This window comes from Syngnathoides biaculeatus, chromosome 13 (assembly GCF_019802595.1).
Source record: "Syngnathoides biaculeatus isolate LvHL_M chromosome 13, ASM1980259v1, whole genome shotgun sequence".
NCBI lineage: Eukaryota > Metazoa > Chordata > Actinopteri > Syngnathiformes > Syngnathidae > Syngnathoides > Syngnathoides biaculeatus.
This window is the reverse complement of record NC_084652.1, coordinates 12,990,925-13,013,151: the sequence shown is the minus strand read 5'-3', so window position 1 is coordinate 13,013,151 and position 22,227 is coordinate 12,990,925. Positions and strand designations below refer to the sequence as shown.

The following is a 22,227-nucleotide window of genomic DNA, read 5'->3' as shown; positions in this document are numbered from 1 at the left end:
GTAAGAAGCTGTTTATGTCTGCACATAAATCATGATGCAATTAAGATGTTCTGCACATAAATGTTTTTTTTTTCAATTGTACTGAATAAATGTTTTAAAACGAAAACGTATGAATGTTTAAATGCAAATGTATTGAACTTCAAAGTTAAATACAACTGAGCTGTACTTTGGCATTGATTCTTTACCATACCGTTCATGGGACTGGTACATAACTAATAACTCTTTGCAGTGCGCTGAGGTGGCAAAGTAGTACAGACACTTGTTTGAAAAAAAAAAAAAAAAAAAGAGTGGTTTTGGTCAGTGTGCTGACCTAACTTCTATACTAGGGTCAAAGTGAAAACAGTATAGACTGTGATAGGTACAAAAGTAATATTTTGATAACTTGGTTCAACAACAAAAAACATATCACTGCACAAAATATTTTCCCTCTTTTATGGACTTATATAGCACTTACATTAGGAAATAAAATAAATTGTTACATTTTGTATCTAGTATTACTTGATTTTCATCCAATCAAAATGTGTTCCTACAGTTTTTGTCGTCTATGTTTGAAATTTATTTTCCCCATTGAATAACTGTCCAGTGTAAAAATTGATAAATTAATAAATAAAAAAAAGGACATGCAAATTGAAGCTCAGGTGATACAAAAAAGCTACAATATCTAACGTTCTTTTTTACCATGAAAACATTCTCCAACAATTTCAGTGTCTTAAAATCAACATTTTAAATTCAAATTGAAACCCAAATGGCACAAAAACACTACAATATATAGTATTATATGTACCACCTAAAAAGTATTATTTTTACACTAAATATTTTGGTGGTAAAATAAATCAGTGTTGGGTCTTGTGGTATTTTTGTGCATTCTGAATGTGTGTGTATATATATATATATATATATATATATATATATATACTAAAGTTTTTTTAATCGTAAAAGAAAATACATATTTGTTGGATTGGAGCAATTTTTGTTTTAAAAAAACTCCAGTGTCTCAAATTCAAATTGACGGAGGAACTCTTTAGCAGCCATGAAATTTATTGCAAACATTCATTACCATTAAATGCATAGAACCAGAGGGGGGAGAGCTGGAATTGCCACATAGTACATAACTTAAGCTTGCACTTTAAGATTTAATGAAAGTCCTGCCACTTGGCTAATAAGATGCAGTAAATCCACCTAAATCTCTTGATGTTAAACATTTTGCAACCTGACGTCACCAGACTTGCACAATATTGACCTTTGAACTTTAGCATTTGTTATGTGAAATATGCTAATTTCAAAATATACACTTTCACACTAAATATACACTAGATGCAGCTCAGTAGTGGGTGTGATGGCCAGTCACAAATTCCAGTTCATATCATGCGAGCTTTCACAACAAAAATGACTGTTTCCAGGTATGAAGCGAGATGGGCCCAGCTGTTTCCGAACAGTGCTGATTTCATACATACGCGATGTTTTTTACGATAAAACTTTACTATCTTTGACGTTTATCCGTGGCTAAAAAGTGAAGCCCGGAGAGTGTGTCACTGATTTGCAAACGTTTCATCCATGAATGGAGCCAAGAACCAATCAAATAGCCATCAACTTCTTCCTCAGCAATCATGCAATGTTATTGGTCGTTTAATAATAATTAATAACGTCCTACATGTACGCAGTGTTCCCTTGCAATGAATTAGCTTAACTGTTCGAGGGCCAAGTCGGCAGGAGTACAGGTGTGAAAGACCTACTTTATTTTTTTACGTAACTGTCCAGTTCTGTTGCCTCCACCCGTGTTGCTCGGTGTGCGTCTGGCAAAAAATGTCGCAAAGTTTTATTTCCAAAGTGGCTAAATCCTCTAAATGCTCTGAGTGATTTTCCAGAGCAGTTGGAATTAAACGTACGCTCCCTCACTTCGCATTTCACCAGATGGAGTCCAGCTGGGATTATTGTTGTTATACGTCCTTCAGCAGGGGAGGGCCAGTTAAACTGAAATGGTGCTATTTGATCAAAAATAGCAACAGACAATATCTTGAGGGCGGCCATCTAAACACATGAAGGCCTTTTTTATGTCAAGGCTAAAAGGTCTAAGTGCAGGGGAAAAAAAGGAACACGCAATAGATGTCGTTACTCTTTTATTATGTCAACGTGGAACATAAAGTGTGGCTTGGTTCAAGACAGGTGAGCTGCTATCCTTTTGGTACTCGTGTACTTTTTATGTGACGCTTTACCACTTACGAAAAATAAAGTACCATATTTAAATGGTTTGATATCATGCCTGTGATGTTCACAACACCTCGAGCAGCGTTTCCTAACCTATCTTGATATTTTACAAACAAAATATCACAAAAGTTAAAGATACTGAAATAATGATAATTTAATCCCAGTTTACTCACAAATCTATTTATTGTGTAATGTGAGACTATTTAATTGAAGACAAAGCAGATATCTTGTTGCAGTCACTGTAATTTGACGGGCGCATATGCGGCCGCGCGCCATCGCACTCGCAAATCTGCACAGTCGAACACGAAAAATCACGCACATAAAATTTGTTACGAGTAGAAATACATAGACATTGAAAAACGTCAAAACTTATTTTGTGTAGTCTTGACCAATGTTCCCTCTAAGCTGGGCCACTGCGCAATTGCGCACTTGTCGCACACTCTCAGCGCACATGAAAACCGATCCAGCACAGTGAACCACAGCCTGAGGTCTTTATTTTTTTTTTAACACGGAAGCACATGGTCTCTAACAATGAGCTGCTGCTCAGCCTACTTCTACTTCCTACTTTACCTGACACCGCCCCCTCCGCTCTTAAAGAATTACTCTCATAATTACAAACCGAACACACACCCGCAACTTTTATATCTGCGGGCATGACTGACCACACCTGTACATACACTGGTTAAATGATCTATTGGGTCTTAGTGGTCCATAATCCATTAACAAGTTGACTTGATGTATTATTTTTGGCCAAGAACATGAAACTGGCACACATTTTCTGTAATATCAATTCATTTTGGAGCTTTTGTAAATAACTAATTGCCTTTGGACTGCCCCTTTTTCATGACCAAAATTGACACGCCCCCCCATGTCTTGGTATGACGTCAGTGGTTGAAGTGTTGACCAAATTTATTGCATACTCGGTGTAGAAAAAGGAATGTACTATACTATAAAGTAGCAGTATTTAGTCATGTTTTAAATGTCGGGCGGACTCCCCTCATCTTGAAAATATCAAATGTTCAGGAAGTTCTAAAAACTGTCAGCTTGCATGAGTTTTTGAACATTGCTTTATTCCAGTTTGTATTGAACAGCATCATTCTCAAATGAATAACAGCTACAACCCCAAGATTATGTTAAATCACAAATTTTATTTGCTAAAAAATTACTAACGTATCAGGGTGTCATGATTAAAATGATAAAAAGATGACAGTGAGTGACACACATCCTTGCAAGGCTCATGAACACAGTCAGTCATAAAACATTTACAGTTTGACATGAAAACAGCAGCCACAGCACCCCAAAATTATGTTGACTCACTAATGTAATATGGTAAAAATTTGCTAAATTATTAGGGTGTCACTAATTAAAATGGTCAACACCGCCATGAGGACAGTTTAAGACTATTTAATAATAAAAAAAAAAGCTCAATGCCGCCTAACGTCAGAAAACTATCATTAATTATCACCAAAAATGTATGTGGACATCTCTATTTATCATTTTGAAAATATCATAACGATTGGCCAACATGGATATTACGGACGTAAAGCCTTAAGAAGTCCTCCACAGCGTCCCTCAATGAGTTGTGCTCAACCACGAGGTCCCACTATACTCACGGCTAATTTTCAGCTCGTGTCCACATAGAAAGTGAGTGAAAGTGAGTCTCATGGCTCCGAACAGTCTCTCAATTCCACACAATATTACGTCGTTGCAGATGTTTGCATTGACAATGTCCTGGCGATTTTAGGGGACACTACTGTGAAATCAGGCAATACCGAGCCTCCATTTTAGGCGAAGTAAGCAAAGTCTTCCTGAAAGGTTGGCCTGTCTGAAGTCTCCACTGTGGCGCAGTGGATTTTTCACTCGCATGTGGCTCCATGGCCCAGGGCCAGGCTGCATGCGTGGTGCGACTCAGTCGTCAGCTCCTCCAGCAGCTCGGCCATAAAGTCTCAACACAAACTTTACAGCATTAATTGTTTCCTTGCATTCACCAGCGAATCCGTTACCTTATGCAACCTCTTTTTTTTTATGTTCAGTGCTCTCATATCATGTTTATTTTAAATATTATATATTCCCATTTTTTTCGACACAACTTGGGTGTGACATTGACAGGCTGCCATTTTTTTTAAATTGCATTTGCTGACACCCGATTCCTGTAAAACCAAAATATGTCAAATATGGCTTCGCCTAATTACACGATTGACCCAGTTAGAAGTGACTGTCGATGAAAGATGAAAAAAACATGAAATGAATTCAACTTGCTCTTTTTCTAGTTTGCTTGCTATCAGCAAATATGGAAATACACATTTTTTTTACATGTGCATTACATGTTATATAATTTTTCCCAAACTTGCATATCAAAATAGAATATAATATATTTCATAGGGGTTTGTAGAACACTAAACAATAAATTAACTTTTTGTGCTTCATTTTTGCCAAGCAAATTCTTTGGATCTCTATTATTCAAGAAACTACTTTTTCAAGAAAACTCCATCTTTAATTAGTTACTAAAGACCACATTGTTTAAATACCTTATTTTGCGAATGTTTGTGCACCATAACAACGCACTATTCCAAAATCATTCCCAAACATTAATTTGCTAAAAAAAAAAAAAAAAAAAATCGGTCATTGTTTGTTTTAAAAATGGTGGGAAATCTGTTCACATAAAAGTCTGCTCATGCTGACCCTGATTTGTTGTCAAGATATTTTCAATGCTTTAATTTGTTTAATAATCTGTGAAAATAAATGGATGTTGTGGGGACAGACCAATACTATCGATTTGTACAAAAATATTAAATTGATAATATTGACATGAGTGGTCTGCCAGATAACGATATACACAATAAAATAAGATATTGTATGTAGACAATAGCAATAAGAATACTGTAATAGAAATATCATTAATAGTAAATAATGACGCAACTTGCTATGGATCGTGGGACTTTTGGAATCCATATTCCAAATTATTCAGAGAGGGTACTGTGCAAGGAGTAATGCAAATGTGTACAATATGCAACATTTCTCAAAGATTTAAAGGATTAGTATTCAATGTCTAATTTTAGGAAGCGGAGACTACAAAGGCTGTTCCCAATAGTTTCATTTCTTTAAAATTTAATTTGTGAAAAATGCGATCAGATCAATATGCGGGGTGCCTTTCTCTAAAACAAATTTAGTTTATTTCATCCTGCCTTTATATTTTCATTTGTACATTATTATATCTATAAGTATATTTATATATTTATTCCCATTGCTTTTATTTAGATTATGCATTATATATGCTGCTGTTCATTATCATTAGGTTATACAAACCGTTACTTAAAATGCACTATTTGTACATTATCTATTTATTTATTTACAAAACTATTAATTGCAGAGGTGATCCACAATAAAATCTTACAGTTTTAATTCTACTATAAATGACTCTAAATTCCCATTTTCAAGAAATGGTGAAAAAAATAACCGGCAAAGTATATTTTTTATCAAGGGGGACACAGTTTAACATGCAAGATTTTTTTTAAACAATACCGTATATCTCCTCGGGTTAAATGACTCAGTTATTTTATGCTGTGCATGTTCTACAACTCAAGTGTAATGATACAAATATGGCAGTTAGATGTCACCATAAGCCCATATAAAAAGGATGTAATGTTTGCAAAATTATGATTTTTCCCCCTGTTAAATAATCTCTAATCTTAAACACATATACGGCTAAAATATCTATATAAAAAAACACTACATGATGGGGAGAAAAGGTGTAGTTGTTTGGGTCAGATGTATGATGGCTGCCTAGAAACATTTTCTAATATTAGAACGTTTCCTTGATTTGCCCGGCTTCTCTGGTGACTGGGTAGCACATGGTGCGCACGGCAGCCAATCGCTTGGCAGGAAGAGCTTTCCCTCGCTCTAGCAACAGTGAGTTACTTGCTGCCTATTCATTAATTATTTTCCTGTGGTCTCCCTCAGCCGTTCGGAGTCCGCTGACAGCAAAGTGCTCAGTTTTTTTCCCCCCCCTCAGCTTTCTTTCCCTGACTGAATAGAAAGTTGTAATAAAAAAAAAAAGAAAAGAAAGGATGGATCTCGTGATGCTGAGCTGGCCAGCTGCTCCCTCACACAGCGGGCTGCTTCTTCAACACTCTCCGATTGGGACTCCGACGACTGTTGTTTCACCTTGCACGAGTCGTGCCACTTTGCGCGCGGAGGATCTAAGATTTGCACACAATGGCGCTTCTGCCGCGGTGATATTTTTTTCAACTTTTCTTCAACTTGTTTCCCGCCGGAGCCTTTGGACCGCAAACAAACGACACGGCGACTGGATAAACCATTGGACTTTTTTTGCTGAGTGAGGATGGGGAGGGGGGTGGGGGGTGTCAGTCAGAGGCAGGACTGTGGGTGTTGGGTAGGAGGGTGTAGAGCAGGTGGAGGGAGAAGGGAGGGGGTAGGGCTAGGGGGGGGGGGTATGGTGGTGTGAGGATTGCGGGCTGTGGTTGGGTATGCCAGTGCCACGTGTCTAGCCTGGCACCTCTTGCTTCTCGACTGGGAAGGATGTTGAACGGAGAGTCTGGCTGAGCCCGTCCAGCTTCTCTCTCAACCAAAAGTGGGGTGAGTGTTACACTCGACTGCATCGTCTCGACGTGATAACTCTTCTGCCACTCTCTTTTTTTCGTTTTCCAAATAGACGAAAAGATATTGCGCCTCCATATGCTTTATAAGGAATTTACGCTCTCTTTCCAAATGTCGCGAGGGGACCACAGTGTCATGTGGTTCGAAAGCATGCCCTTTCCAAGCTAACCAGTACATTTAGGAATTTGGGTGTTTTTTTTTAAGCCGTGCGCTCACCTACTTTATTTTGGTGTCTGCTATTCATTACTCTCAACAGTATCGATTCATCCAGCATTCCTGGTTTAACTTCGGGCCTTGCTAACCAGGCCTATGGTTATTTGGTTTCGGTCGGTTTCTTTTTTTTTTTTTCCTTTTCTGTTTTTGTTAACCTCGCTCAAAATAGCTCGTAACTTGCCACAGAACGCCAAAACTCATTTCTAGGTGTCTTAGCTCATGTCTACCTGCCTCTCCAATAACAAGATCATCGTCCTCGGTTGGTCTACAGACCGCAGATGTTGTACTTAATCTGCAAACCATAATCTCTTCCGTTTCTTCCTTGCTCGCCATCTCTTCCCTCGGTCCACTTGCCATTTTTCAAATGCAACTTGGGAACGTTCGGCCGCTCGTGTTTCAGATGGTTTGAAGAAAGGACGTTTGCGTGCTTTCAATGTTTTTGAATACAAGTTTAACAATTATTTGGAAGAAATTTGGCCCTTCCAGTCAGTGATTCCATTAATACTCGATAATGCAGGGAATTTGATCTGGCGCGTTCTTTTTTTGTGCGTCATACAATTGCTTTTTTTCCGCATGAAATGTCCATGAACGTAGTTGGGATTTTATGTTTTTTTTTTTTTTACTTTTATATGATGTTGAATGTCTCGAGTTTTGGCATCACTTGGCTCTCCGTTCAGTATCTGTCATCTTGGCAGAGAATGAAGTCAAAAATATTTCTGAGGCATCACAGTCTTTCTTTTCTTTTGTCGGCTGCAGAAAACAAATTATTGTGACGTCTTTTGCACACCCCCCGAAATATTCCAGTGACCCCCTCCATCCAATAGTGTTCGTGGATGTCCGGTTTTCCTTTGCGCTCTCGTTCAACGAAAACGTTTTTCTTGGAATCCGCAATAATTTGCATGGGATGTTGATTTCACAGGCAAAGTTCATGTTTCTGAGCAAAGTGTGACGCATCAGTAAAACCTGTGAGTCGGTGAATGTAGCACGAGGGGAATGGGGGCTCGTGTCCAGGGATCGCGTCTGCTGTTGGTTATGACGCAGCATTATCATCCGATCTGTGTCCTTTCCAAAGACTTCACAAATGCGTTCGCCATTTTCATGCGCAGTTTACATCTTTTGTTTCATCTGCATACAATAAGCTGCATTGATGCCAGACTTTATCTAATGACTCCTGCGTTTTGTGTTCTGTCATAAATGCATTTGTTGTTTTAAATTCACTTTTCAAATTTTATCTTTTTTTGGCTTTGATGTCCTGCAGGTTTGTCATAAACCCTGTCCAGAATATATGGGAGCTTTACAGAAGCGAAGAGGATTAAAGACTGTCCCAGTCCACCTTTGAAACTCCCAATTTACACCGCTTAATTCGACCGTGGGGAGCCCGGCGAGACACGTCCCTCTACTGGTATATTTTGAACTTGGCTGCTCCCGTAGCATCCAGCCGTCAGCAAGTGTTCGCTGCTTGAAGGAGCATGTTGCCGACGCTCTCCCTCTGCTCCATCATCTGGCTGAACCGGGGTATCAAGCTGAGGAAAGTGCACCAGCTCACCAACACCGGTCAGGCCTGAATTAACCGTTCGAAGGTGAAACGCTACCTTACGGACTTGTGAAAATGCTTCTAAGCTTTGGGTGACTCTGTGGGCCCCCTCCCTTCACCCCCACCAAAGGCACCCCACATCATCCAATTTTTCATTTGCTGTTTTCTTAGGGGGGGTTTGTTTAGCTGGACGCATTTATTGCAGGGGGGCTTGGCCTGAAAATAAAATCCTCCACTCCGCCATTTTGAATTGTGCTTCCCTCACAAGATGGCCACGGAAGGTTTCCAGTACCGTGTGCTCTACGAGTTCACCAAGGACCAGGAAGAAGATTTAGATCTGCAGCCAGGAGACCTCCTGATTGTGAGCAAGGCCTCACTCCTGTCTGTCGAAAACTACCACGAGGGCTGCGCGGAGAAGCCCGAGAGCCTCGGCTGGCTTCTCGGTTACAATGAGCGCTCCAAGCAGAGAGGCGACTTCCCTGGAACGTATGTCGAATATGTGGGCCCTGTCAAGATGGCGCTCCCGTCCAGCCAACCCAGGTCTCAGCGACCTCTACCTGCTGCTCCCACTCCAGAGTCATGTCAAGGTAAGGCCACCTACATTTTTTTGTTGCAAATGCAAAGTAATCATGTCATGTAATATTATTTACGTTGGATGACAGACAGTGAAAAGGAGAGTAATTAGTTTTTATTACATTTGAAATGCATATAATTCACATTCTGGTTATACTTCTTAATTTCTCACATTTTCGTGTTAAGGATAAGTAAACTTTTTTCCAATTTATACGTACATGACATGCGTTTTTACTACAGATGCACGGATACCACTTTTTACGGAATAAAAGAACTTCAATTTGAGCACTCGCCGGTGCAAAGTACCGATACTTGATAATGCCGTTACATCTTGGAATTGTCATAAAAATGTTTTACTTCAATCAAATATTGTTGCAAAACACAAACGTTTCTTGAAGATGGCAGGCGTAACAAAACAAATAAATTAAATCATTACAGTAATCAATGATTGTATTGTGTATGGTGTGTGTTAGGTAAAGCATTTACTGTGTGGAGCGAAAGAATCAGCATAGATACTCGATACCGGTATTCGTATTAATGCATCCCTATTTTTTATAATAAGCTTCAAAACAGCACTAAACTGCAACCAATGTTACTCAGAATTTCCCTTTTTCTTTTATGGAGATGTGAATTTCTCATACTCAACATTCTAGATTTAGTTTGTTGATTTATTTGATTTGGGAGGGAGTTGGAACCATGTTCATATGACATTAAAATGAGAGAAAATCAGAAAATTTTGCACTGGAGTGCCATTCTTTAAGATAATTTAAATCTATACTGCCTCATACAGATACCAGAAATGACAAGAAAAGGAATAATACAATATACTAATGTATATTGGTCAGCCCTGTGACATCATTTTTTTGAGGCCCACTGAAATAAATCAAATGCACGTATGTACTTACTGAGTCTTTTAGTGGATTTTCTTCACTCTTTTCATTTTTGCAGAAAATCTTGGACTGGAATTACAATTTTTAGTCACTTTTTACTAATAATGTAATGATGCCCCAAATTATGATTTGCATCTCAGTTTTTAAACTACGGTTGTGTTGCCATTAAAGGCTAGAGTTTGTTTGGCATTTCACGGTTCTGCCATTTCAAAGACAACACAGGTTAACCTTTTTCCGCCAAAAGCCTCCTTTTCTTCTTTAGAATATATATAACGACAATAAATTGGAGGAAGATTTGTGTATATATGTAAAAATATGATGAGATGAGGGTTATATTTTTATTTATACCTGTGGGAAATCATAACCACCATGTGGTCGTTGGAGAAAAGGAATTTTACACCCTTGCAGTACAGACCAGTATTACTAGTTATAATTCCAATTCTAATTCTAGTTTGGTCTTAATGATCATGGATTAGGTAATTGTTATAAATCTGTTGTAGGCGTTTGGAACTGCTAGTCGATTACATCATGTCTTGCAGCAAAAGATGGCTCGCACTAGCATTTGCTGTTGGTTTCCTGAAGTAGAATTTGTGAAACTGTTTGCTTTAAAAATGGTCACATGCTACTTTTAGCTACCATGAATTTAACAATGTCTACGTGAGTCCATAAGACACAAGCGTCAGCGTCTAGAATAAGCCGTCCTGCTGTTCCTGTCGTCACGTTTACACAAACACAATTTACTCTCTCCCCCACTTGTTTTTTTGATGTAACATTCTGTTAAGGCACATGGCATGGATTTATTTATTTTTTACTTTTTTGAGGAACAGCTCAGTGTATAAAAAAGAAAAAAAAGCACCAGAGTTGCTGTAATTCTTAACTGCGTCATTACCTAGCCAAGTCGTTTTTTTACATTTGCTGCAGATCAGTTTAAAATTTAGATTTGTGTTTTATTCAAATTAAACAATCGAGCATTCTTGTATCAACCCTTTCGCATTTTCTCCCTTGCTATGAATTTAAATACACTTAGCATGTCGTATTAATTTTTCCCCAAATCATGTACAATTTATCAAATTATTGAAGTTTATTCAGTCATTGTGCACATTTAATATTTGATCATTTTAAATTTAATTTCAGTCAACCTGCATTTTACCTTTTCAATGTTTATACATAGCTGTCATTTACTTTCATACAAGGCATCTGCACAAATGAGTCATGTGCAATTTTTTCTTTTCAGATGTTTACTCGAAAATGTGACGTGACAGCATACTTGCACATAACATCAAAATAAATATTTAAAAACTCAGAATTTACTCTTGATCATTTGTTCAAATCAACTTCTTACTGAATTCATATCGAAGGATATTAAATCAATACTGAGAACCATTATTTTATTATTTTCCCCCAATTCATACCTGAACAATTAATCCTGAAACCATAACACAAACACAACAAATTACGTGAAAGGCTCTATAGAAAATGTAAACATATATTTATATTGTATTGCTTGTGTTAAGTGTAAGTTGTGCGTTAATTAAAATGAGTGAGCATGCACTCGCTGTAATTCTCAAAAGTGTCTGTATGATCAAACCTGTATAGCATTTCATTATAATATGAGCTAATGGATATTTCCACTGGGACTATAAAGAGTTCATTTAATTCCAGCTCCTTTACACCTTGGCCACGCTGTCTGGATTTTTGCCTACGAAATCATCTGTGGAGAACCTGCGTCGACGAAAATCCCCCAATGACAAGAATAATTAATATCAGAAATACTATGAATTGCAATATAGTGGTTGTCTTCAACCAATTAGTTCAACTTGGCGGTTTGGCAGAATTAAAGGAGAATTGTTGCTGCATGACCCCATGCATTCCTACTCCTCTGTAATTCTCCTTGATTTTTTTGAAAGATGGCCCAGGTTTGGCTCTGAGCACGTAGCCTGTGAACTTTGCATTAAACACAGCTTGAACCAATTGGCCATTCATTGCACACAGAAGTACAGTGTCCTCAATTCACATGTATGATTTTTAAAGGAAATGATCTGCTCTTTTTTGAAAAGCTGCTGTGACAAGAAAATTCATCACAAATGTTTTCATAGTGCCTCTCAATTTCTGTGAAGCAATAGTGCACTTTAAATTTACATTGACCAGCAAATGCGGGTGCTCTAGTGAGCATCCTAGCGCATTAACAAACACTGAGACAAACCAGTTGGGCAGCAGGTGTAAATTGGTGGTGATTTGGTGAGATTGCAGCTCTTAGTGAGAGGACTAGTGAGAAATGAGTTTGGGGAGGGCCCGAGATTTTCGAATGAACGGAGGAAACTTTGGTCATACCTAAATTTGACAAATGTCACTTTCATTTTTCTGTTGTAATGGACATTTTGACTATTTTGTGAAAAGAGCTCTTGTCAGAGTTGAGGTCCAGTATACCATGTATGAAGAGTTCAGACGGAAAAGCAGATACATCCTTTTTCGTTCTTAACATAAATGGATATATCTACTGTTGCATCTGAACTCTTCATATAAACTTTTAACTTTACATTACATTAAACCGGCAGCACGGTGGTTCCGCTGGAAAGCGTTGACCTCACAGTTCTGAGGTCCCGGGTTCAATCCCGGACCTGCCTGTGTGGAGTTTGCATGTTCTCCCCATGCCTGTTTTGGTTTTTCTCCGGTTTCCTCCCATGTCCCAAAAACATGGATCATTAATTGAACACTCTAAATTGCCCCTAGGTGTGAAAGTGAGTGTGGCCATTTCGTCTCATTCTGCCCTGCAATTGGCTGGCAACCAGTTTAGGCTGTACCCTGCCTCCTGCCTGTTGACAGCTGGGATAGGCTCCAGCACTCCCCGCGACCCTTGTGAGGATAAGAGGTTTAGAAAATGGATGGATGGATGGATGGAATAGACTAAACCCCGACTTTTCCTAAGTGACAGCAAATACCAAAAAACACAATTGAAATACACCCTAAAGGTTTTTAGAATTTCCTATTACTTGTCAGCCGAAGTTAGCTGGGATAGGCGGTAGCATTCTCGCAACCCTTGCGAGGATAAGCAGCTTGGAAAATGGATGGATGGATGTTTAAACTGTGAGTATGCCACAAAATATGACCCCAAAACAGAAGCTAATCTTAGAAGATTATTCTTAAAAATCAATTGCTTCAACAAATGTTTCACTATCACCATTTTCACTCATTGTTTTTCTTTTATAGTACTGTGAATAACTGACGGCCAACGAAGTCATTAAAAAAAAAAAAACTTGACGAGACAAATTAGCTCTTTCACAATTGCACTGTCAGATTTAAGCAATAAAATCTTGTACAGGATTCCGATACCACTAAATCCTGTTTTTTTTTTGTTTTTGTTTTTTTTTTTTTTTACGATCCGCGGGCTTTCGCTGGTCACCTCAACTATGAATAAACTTGTTACCGTGGTGATGACAATACAATTGAATCGCGCCGACTGTGTTAGAAGAAAATGGGGAGAAAAATGTGTGCTGGTGTTCACCTGTGCTCAGAACAGGATGTTCGTGCAAGGCTTGCTTGAGGAATATTTGCGTAATTTGCAAGTAGGCAACAAATCGCTACGTAGCCTGGCAGGCTAATGCTACCGCTTGTGCTTATGTGTAACCATGCTGTTATTGTGTTTAATAGATTATATGACCAGAGCAGCAAATTCCAACCTTTGTGGAGCCAAGGAACATATTTTATTAATTGAAAAATCTCACAACACACCAACCAAATAAAATGTCACAAAAAGTAAATACATTAATTGCTGTATGTACTTCCTGCCACCTAATAGAAGGCCATTAGTTTCTTCTGTCTGTTGCTATACCTCACTGGCATAAATTGATCAACAAAGATACATTTACATATATTCCATTTACATACATTCAATGTTGCCTCTAAGCTGCGCAATTGCGCACTTGTAGCGTACACGCAGCGCACATGAAAACCGATCCAGCGCAGTGAACCACAGCTGGACTTTTTTTTGGCAGCACGCAGTCTCTAACAAGCTCCTGCTCGGCCACACCGTACCACACACTCTACTTCCTTGTGTACCTAACACTGCCCACCTCCCGCTCTTAAAGGGGTACACTCATAATTACAAACAGTGCCCACCACCAGTGCTTTAGTTAGAAACAAAGTCTGGGCAACGTAGAGCAAAGACGAGTTAGACATGCTGCTTATGTTTACTCTAGATAATAATGACCAAAAAAAAGAAATGTTGTTGCTTTAATGTATGTCTGAGTATGTGAATAATAATAATAGTAATGAAGAAAAAGTGGTGAAACTGGGTGAGATTTTCTCTTTTTTTTTAGTAAAAAAGGAACTGGTCTGAAGCCAAAGGAGAAAGTACAGGATGAGATGGTGTAAAATTCCCCGTTGGCACAGGCTGATAGAGGATGAAAGCACAGACAATACGGTACACAAAAAGCTAAATCTGTATTTTAGAAATAGGGGACCTCTTAACATTAACCTTAAAACTGTTTGGTAGCATCATTCAGCTTTCAAAATGCATTGCTCAAGATATCCTGCAATCAATAATTTTACACCAAGAAAACAGAAGGGGCTATCATTGTGGGTTAAAAATAAATAAATGAAACAAAGTTGGTGACATTTCACATTTACAGGTCATAGTTGGCCTGGTTTGGTTAGCAATGTATTTTTTTTTTGTTTGTTGACATTTTCATTGCAAGTTTGCAAAAACACAAATAAAATTGTTCTTAACATTTTCTGATGGTAATGTATATGCTGTAATCTGAATCTTTTAATGAGTCATGTAACGTCAATGGATAACACCGATCTGACCACAGTGCATAGGCCTGATGTTGCTCACAGTGGTCAAAGGGAGCGCTCACAGGCTTAGCGTGTTTGCTCAGACACGTCAAAATTTAGACGGAATGTTGCATACATTACATACATTTATTGTAAATATATTGTTTGAGAAATTAGGTACACATTTATATACAGTAAATGAACGGGTCATTTAAATCACTTCTCCATATTGTGATCGGATCGTTTTTTGTTTTTTTTTAACCGAGCTGATCGGTGATCATCCCCCAAAATCCTGATCGTGTTAAGCCTAAAAACTACAAGGTTTCAACTTCCAAGTAATCCCCCTGCAGTCTAAAGCATTTCCTAGGCTTCTATATCAAGCTTTCATGCATTCCGGGAGGAATTCATCTGAGATCCTCCGTTGCTCCATCATCACGGCCGTCCTGATGTTTTCCACGTCTTCAAAATGGGTCCCCTTGATGACTCCCTTGAGCTTGGAAAAGAGGAAGAGGGTCGATAAGTAGGTTGTTCCAAGTGTCAGATACTCAGTATTGTGAGCAGGCACGTTGTCATGGTGGAGCAGCTGGGAGTTGTCCTGCCACAACATCTTGCACGCTGAACGAAGTAGACGTGATAGTTGATTGTCTGGCCCACTCTGAAGGGGAGAGTTTGCAGTGTGGTTTTGAAAAATATGTTTTGTGATAGCAGTCGTTGTAGTTTTCTGAAACATTTTAACAGTTCTGATGAAACTAAATGACCCTATGACAGAATTTTCAAGATAGCATCCTATTTGTTTGGTTTCTAATCATATATCTCCATTATCAACATTGTTGCAAGGCCAACTCATAAACATTAACCATGTAGGGTGACCAAAGAAATGTACAAGGACTACACCCTGTAGCAAGAATTATTCCATTTTTTTCTCCTTTTATATCACTCTCTCCCTGGCCTCACTTTAATTGCCTCCTGAGGTGAACCATGGCCTGGTGTGTTTGCAAACTCCTCCCTTCTCCTCATATAACCTCCCTCCCTCTTTCTGCAACCTCACTCCCTGATTCACATACACGTCTGATACTGTCTCCTGGTGCCCATAAACCAGCCAGTTCTCAGAAAGGAGAGGCCTCCGCTCGCTCAAACCCCCCCCCCCCCCTACTTGGAAAACACTTTCAAAGAATCCGTGAAGGGGTTGGGAGAGGGGCTGGGACAGTAGAGAATGGGAAACGATGTGGACAGCCTGAAAGGGGGGGGGGGGGTCAATGGTGAAAGCCAAGGCCACACCATCCAACTGCAAGCATAGGAACGTAAGCAACTGTAGGATCTTTTAGGTTGCAGTGGTAGGGCAATTTTCATTTTCTTGGAGCATTTTTCTATAGTGCCAGAGAAAGTAATTCAAGCATGTCATTACTGTATGTTGTTGCTTCAACTTTAATGACTTTACTAGCAGTTAGGCACATATCAGCGTCAGACACTTTTGCCACATAACAAAAGATCATCTTTTTCTAACTCTAGTATCTATAAATCTAAATGCTTTTTTGGCACCACTCATTTATTTCTGATGAGAAAAGGGAGATATATTTGAAGGAGGCGTTTATTTGTGAATGACGCATTGCGGGTATAGTTGGGGCACAACAACATAAGTTTCTTTCGACTTGTCCCGTTAGTTGTCGCCACAGCGTAACATCTCAGATGAATGCTCACATTTGTTTACTACAGTTTTTACGCCGGTTGCCCTTCCTGACATATTCCCTGGAAATTGACTGAGGACTTAGCTTACCCAAACTAAAAGTGAAATTGTACTTGTCAGGAAAAGTCTACTGGAACAACTGAACTTTTTTTAGTTTTTGTCACAGGCACTATAGCGACAGGTGAGAACTGTCTCCCATTTTACATAAATTTCAATGTGATGAATTATGAACACAACTCTCATCTTTTGTATGAGGGTGTCCACACTTATGCAATCTCATTTCAAGAGTTTATTTTTAGGTAGTCTTGAAAAAAATCCATTAAGTTGTACAGCTTCATCCTTTCAAAACAAGCTCATAAAAATGTTTCACTATCACTATTTTTACTCATTATTTAAAAAGAAAACATGCAGACTTTCATTGTAGGCAAAAAGTACTCCACAGAATTCATAGTAGTTCGATGAGGAAATGGCTATACCCCCTGTGCCTGATGTGTCTAGCCGTGACATCCTGACTTGAGCAAAATGCGGGAAGGCCAAAATCTGTCTGAAAATCTAACGTTTTATCGGAAAACAGGCCTAAAATTTCTCCTGAGTCTGTTTTGAGGGATTGTTTTTTCTTCAGACATCATTTGTAAATGCAGAACTGTGGTATGAATGCCAATATGCACAGCATCAGAGAGTCCCTTTAAGTCAAGAGAAGGAAAAACTCTTCCAGTTATTTTTCTTGTTGAAGTTTGGTTAAACATATCTGCAAGAGTGCCCTGAGCCCTGTGAAACCAGATCAAGAGTTGTGTTTCGATCACATGCGTTTGTCATTGAGGCCAACTTGAACACGTGAGATGTGGAAGCGTGTTGTGACAGAGGAATGGATGGTCTTGCCTGGCCATGAAACATTGCATGTCTATTTAGTGGGGGTGCAGCAAAGATATGCAGCCATGAAACTTGACCGGCAGCTTTACATACTGTTACACACCCTCCGTGAGCCAGACACCAACTGGTCTTGTCACCACTGAACATAACAAACAGGTTTGGAATGACCAGGACGGCTGAAAACCGCCCTTGTCTTCTCTTGGTAATTTTTGAAGACTCTGGTTGATTAAAAATAAAAGTAAAATTAAAGACAGTGGAAACTCTCCACATGATATCTTGTCACAAGACAAAGTCATGTGCTTTCTTATGTCCATCCATTCATTTTCTGAGCAGCTTATCCTCACAAAGGTCCTGGGAGTGCCGGAGCTTATCCCAGCTATCATTGGGCAGGAGGCAAGCTCTACCCTGAACTGGTTTCCAGTCAATCGCAGGGCACACAGAGATACACAGTCACCATCACAATCTCACCTAGGAGCAATTTAGAGTCTCCAATTAATGCATGTTTTGGGGATGTGGGAGGAGACCGGAGTGCCCGGAGAAAACCCACACAGGCGCGGGGAGAACATGCAAACTCCACACAGGCGTTGCTGGGATTTGAACCCCGGTCCTCAGAACTATGAGGCCAACACTCTAAACAGTCAGTCCACTGTGCTGCCCTTATTGACATCTATGATTTTAATTTATCTTAAAATGCGTTTCTGTATTTGGTATATAGTACAAAAAGGTGGCCTGCTCTAGCTCTTAACATTTGTTCTGATACAAACTTGCGGTGATCTAAAATTGGCACATTGAGCTTTGTTTCCTCAAAGAAAAATACAAAATTAAAGCTAGTTAGACAATAAAACTTTAGATGGCAGAAAATACTTGGGTTTTATATGTAATTTTCCACAGATTGTAGATGTTTTTGTTTAAAGACAAATCTTTTTAGAGGTTCTTGGGTTTTTTTCAACACTTTGGTTTAACATTTACTGGTGATCATTTTATCTGAATGTTCTGAAGTCCTGTTTCCATGGGGGTGTTGTGTTGAGCAAAACAAAGCTGGATTGTTCAATATAACTAGGCAATATCATATTTTTTTACTACATTTTGTGTATGGCTCTGATATTTTTGCATCAAAATGTGATTAATCATCAATAAATTACGCACCATTGACTTGAACAGAGGAGCTTGGAGAGCATTCCCTAAACAGGAATTTGTCTCACCCAAGTTTCATTTCATCCACTTTACTTTGCCCCTTCTCAGTTGCCTGATCATGCATACGCACAAAGACAGCAGATATCTTGCAAGAGTATCCATATCTGTAGTGGATATTAGGAGCAGAAGTGGGTAAAGCTGCATAAAAATTGTTCTTAAGAGTACTGTTACAATAAAATATGTGTCAAAAGGGGGAAAAGGAAAATGTTGTCCGAACAGTTATTTGAGTAAATATTCAGTAAAAGAAGGAATACTTAAGTACAGAGTAACAGTGAGTAACGTCTGATTTATTTTTTTGATCAAATACAGATATACAAAAGGAATGTGCAAATTCAGATCAACAATATCACTTTAAAATAAACAATTGTTTTGTAAATAGTAATTCAGCTCAACAAAGAAGGTTGGATTCTCTCACATTCATCAGCAATGCTGACATCTGTCATTACGAAAAAAAAAAAACGACTTCACCCAATTTACATCTTCAATGCTGTGCATACTGTAGTTTGCATGCTGCATACTTTTCCAGCGAGGAACAGAGCTCCAAAAGGTTGGAGAAACGACAATTTGGAGTCACTACCTGTGGTAGAACCTTTGGTCTTATTCCACAGGGCATTACACACAAACACAGAGTAAGACAGCCTTGTGTGTGTTTCTCAGGTTCCATGTAGAGTTTTTGTCGGATGAAATGTCAATATTTTAAGGCAGACACATATGACAGCGCATGACATAGCTGTTGTATTTTTGCAGTCTTAGTTAAATATAGGTTATTCAACAGAATTCTAGTAGGTGAGAAGATGCCTGAAGAATGGAGGGAACGTGTGCTAGTTCCCATTTTTAAGAACAAAGGCGATATGCAGAGCTGTGGGAACTACAGAGGAACAAAGTTGATGAGCCACACAATGAAGTTATGGCAAAGAGTTGTGGAGGCAAGACTCAGGACGGAAGTAAATATATCCGAGCAACAGTATGTTTTCATGCCTAGAAAAAGTACCACAGATGCATTATTTGCCTTGAGGATAGTAGTGGAAAAGTATAGAGAAGGTCAGAAGGAGCTACATTGTGTCTTTGTAGATCGAGAGAAAGCTAATGACAGAATACCAAGAGATGAACGAAAGGAAAAGAAGAAGAGTTAAATATAGATGTCTGTCAAACTTCATATAAAAATTTGTCACTTTGAAAGTCTGCGTGGGCCCGCAGAATCTGTTTGATCGCCGCTTTTTTGGTTAATTGTAGTCATCGTCACTCGTGGTTGCGGTGGATTAGTGAAATAGCCATGTGACAGCACACGTGGTACAAGTCTCTGACAAACCAAAACAAATGCGGTACATCACACAAGCAATAATAAATAGATAAAAATAGAATTAGTGAGCTGAATGTAGCTCAGTGTAGCAGAGTAAACGTACCATCGTCACATCTATACTCAAGTACTGTAATTTCCCATGTATAATACACATTTGTGTATTATGTGCTCTGCCAAAATTGCCCCCCCCTCCAAAAAAATGGAAAACATTGTTCCTCAGTATAATGCCTACCCATGACTTTCTATCCATTGGTATATTTAAATGTGATTTGTGGTAGCACTTTTAATTTGTTTTTCTAATCAATTTTGATCAACTTTTACTTGTTATTTAATGATGTATTTATTATTGTTTCGCACCCTAGTTCTTAGTTTTAATACTGCAGCTTTAAAAATAATTTATGGCTGTTCTGAAACATAGTGTATCTACTTGTGTATCTCATTTCACAGTGAAACAATTTTCCAACTTTCACTATAACTATGTATAATACGCACTATTTACTTGAAGATTTATGTAGCAATAACGTGCATTATACGCGATAAATTATGGTATGTTGCAATCAAACTACTCTTTAGTAAAATTAATTCTAAGAGTTACTTAAGTAAATCTGTTGGTATAACTGTGTATTACTACCCACGTCTGGTTAGAAGAAGTCACGTTTTGCATGTTGAAGCTTATCAAAAAAAAAACTTTTGTGAACTATCTGCCTCACAATGTCCTTAATATGCGTTTGTGAAACATGAGCTGCACCATGGGTTCAGTGGAAAAGCTGCAGATGGACAAAAAGTTCTACTTATTGCATCGTTTGCCCTTTAGTAGTATGGAGAAATAAGCTTTGTAATGAAGTTTGTTTTGCATGCTAACTGTGACCATTTCCTCCTCAAGAGGAGAATAGGGTAAATCTTTCACTTAACCCTTCCATCTGCCTTCTTCATTGCACACTGTCTGACTGTACAAGTACAGTAATGATATCTGCATTTTGGTGCATCTGTATTTTAAAACTGAGTTTTGGAGATTTTCTTTCCAGTTAAGTGTTGAGCTTTTGTGCAAGAAAAACGGCACCATTGATAGGTTGTCCTAAATTCAACCTTTGTTTGCATGACACCGATCTTAAGCAGCTGTGTGAATTATAACACTCGGGCGCTAGGAGCAAAGCCAAAGCTTGACGTCAGAATCTTTTAAGTTCTTTTCACAAGCTTAACGTTATCACTGCACAAAGACCAATATCTGTCACACATGTTCAAACCTCAGTCATTCCAAACATCCAGTCACACTAAATGGTTGCAGTGGAGTCTGTGTTCACAGCATTGGAAAAAAATGGTTTACGTAATGGAAGTTTTAAGATGTTGTGTCATGAGAAGAGAAAAAGTGTTATCATGATTTTGACAAAAAGTCCAAAGTCCTAAAAATATACAGTACATCCCCTTTCTCCCATTCATAGTCAATGTTTAACATGCGTAGGTCGTTAGAATGCTCTCGGTTGTCAGTATCCTTTGAAGATTCCATGTTTTAGCTATTGAGACCTCCATAGAGTTACTCTCTAGCAATTACTTAGTATAAAGGTGTCAATTTCACTTAAAAAAAAACAAAACAAAACTGGTTTTGTCATACAAGTGTCCAGAAAAAGCCCATCTGACAGCAACTTCTGTTTGACACAGTTTTGTCTCCACTTTGTCCATATTTGACTACAATCGCCCCCTTTCATGCATGTAGAAGAAACATTTGTGATAGCGCACTTATGTTGACAGCGGTGACTCAGGACCATAGAGGTAGGCCGAGACCTTTTGCTAGTTATGTAGATACTGTAAACTCGAGCAATTCGAATGACCAAAATAGAGGGCTCTCACCAGAAAAAAACCCATCTGGAACTCAGGAATGTGTGAATGATTCTCGTTCATATTTCCACATGTTTCCCAAGGGACCACAGAGACAATATTACACCCTAAATAGAAGAAAAACTTGGTTTGGCATAATCCAGGATCTTTAAACTCAAGGAAGTTATTCATTTTAAAAGTGTAAAGAAGCATTAAGATGATTACCTGAAGAAATCACTGATGGTGTCGTGGGACACTTGCCTAACTTTGGCACAGGCAACTTGGGTTCATTTTCCACTCAATGACGGTTCGAATTTGAGTGTGAATGGTTGACCGTGTCTCCATCTACCCTGTGACCGACGGGCGACCAGTTCATGGTAGTCTGCTGTTCACCCATATTCAAATGAATTAGGTTTCAGTGCCCCATAGCCCTGAACAGGATAAGAATGCATGGACGGATGGATTGATGATTTCTTGAAGGGTTTTGCGCATCAATTTTAGCCAGGAGATGATACAATACAATACAATATAAAACAAAAATAAATACTCTACATTTGGGTTG

General features: G+C 38.7%; 1 protein-coding gene across 4 annotated transcripts in view; it reads left to right on the top strand.

The window, feature by feature from the left end:
• pik3r2 (phosphoinositide-3-kinase, regulatory subunit 2 (beta)) overlaps window positions 1-22,227 on the top strand; it is a 36,707-nt gene that overhangs the window by 656 nt on the left and 13,824 nt on the right. For 3 of the 4 annotated variants that reach the window (XM_061839652.1, XM_061839651.1, XM_061839649.1), the window contains exon 2: window positions 8,294-9,156. In XM_061839652.1, the coding sequence (XP_061695636.1) occupies window positions 8,838-9,156 (319 nt within the window). In that variant the 5' untranslated portion in view covers window positions 8,294-8,837. Of the gene's footprint in view, window positions 1-6,666; window positions 6,802-8,293; window positions 9,157-22,227 lie in introns of those variants that run through there. The other variant, XM_061839650.1, reaches the window with a different exon arrangement.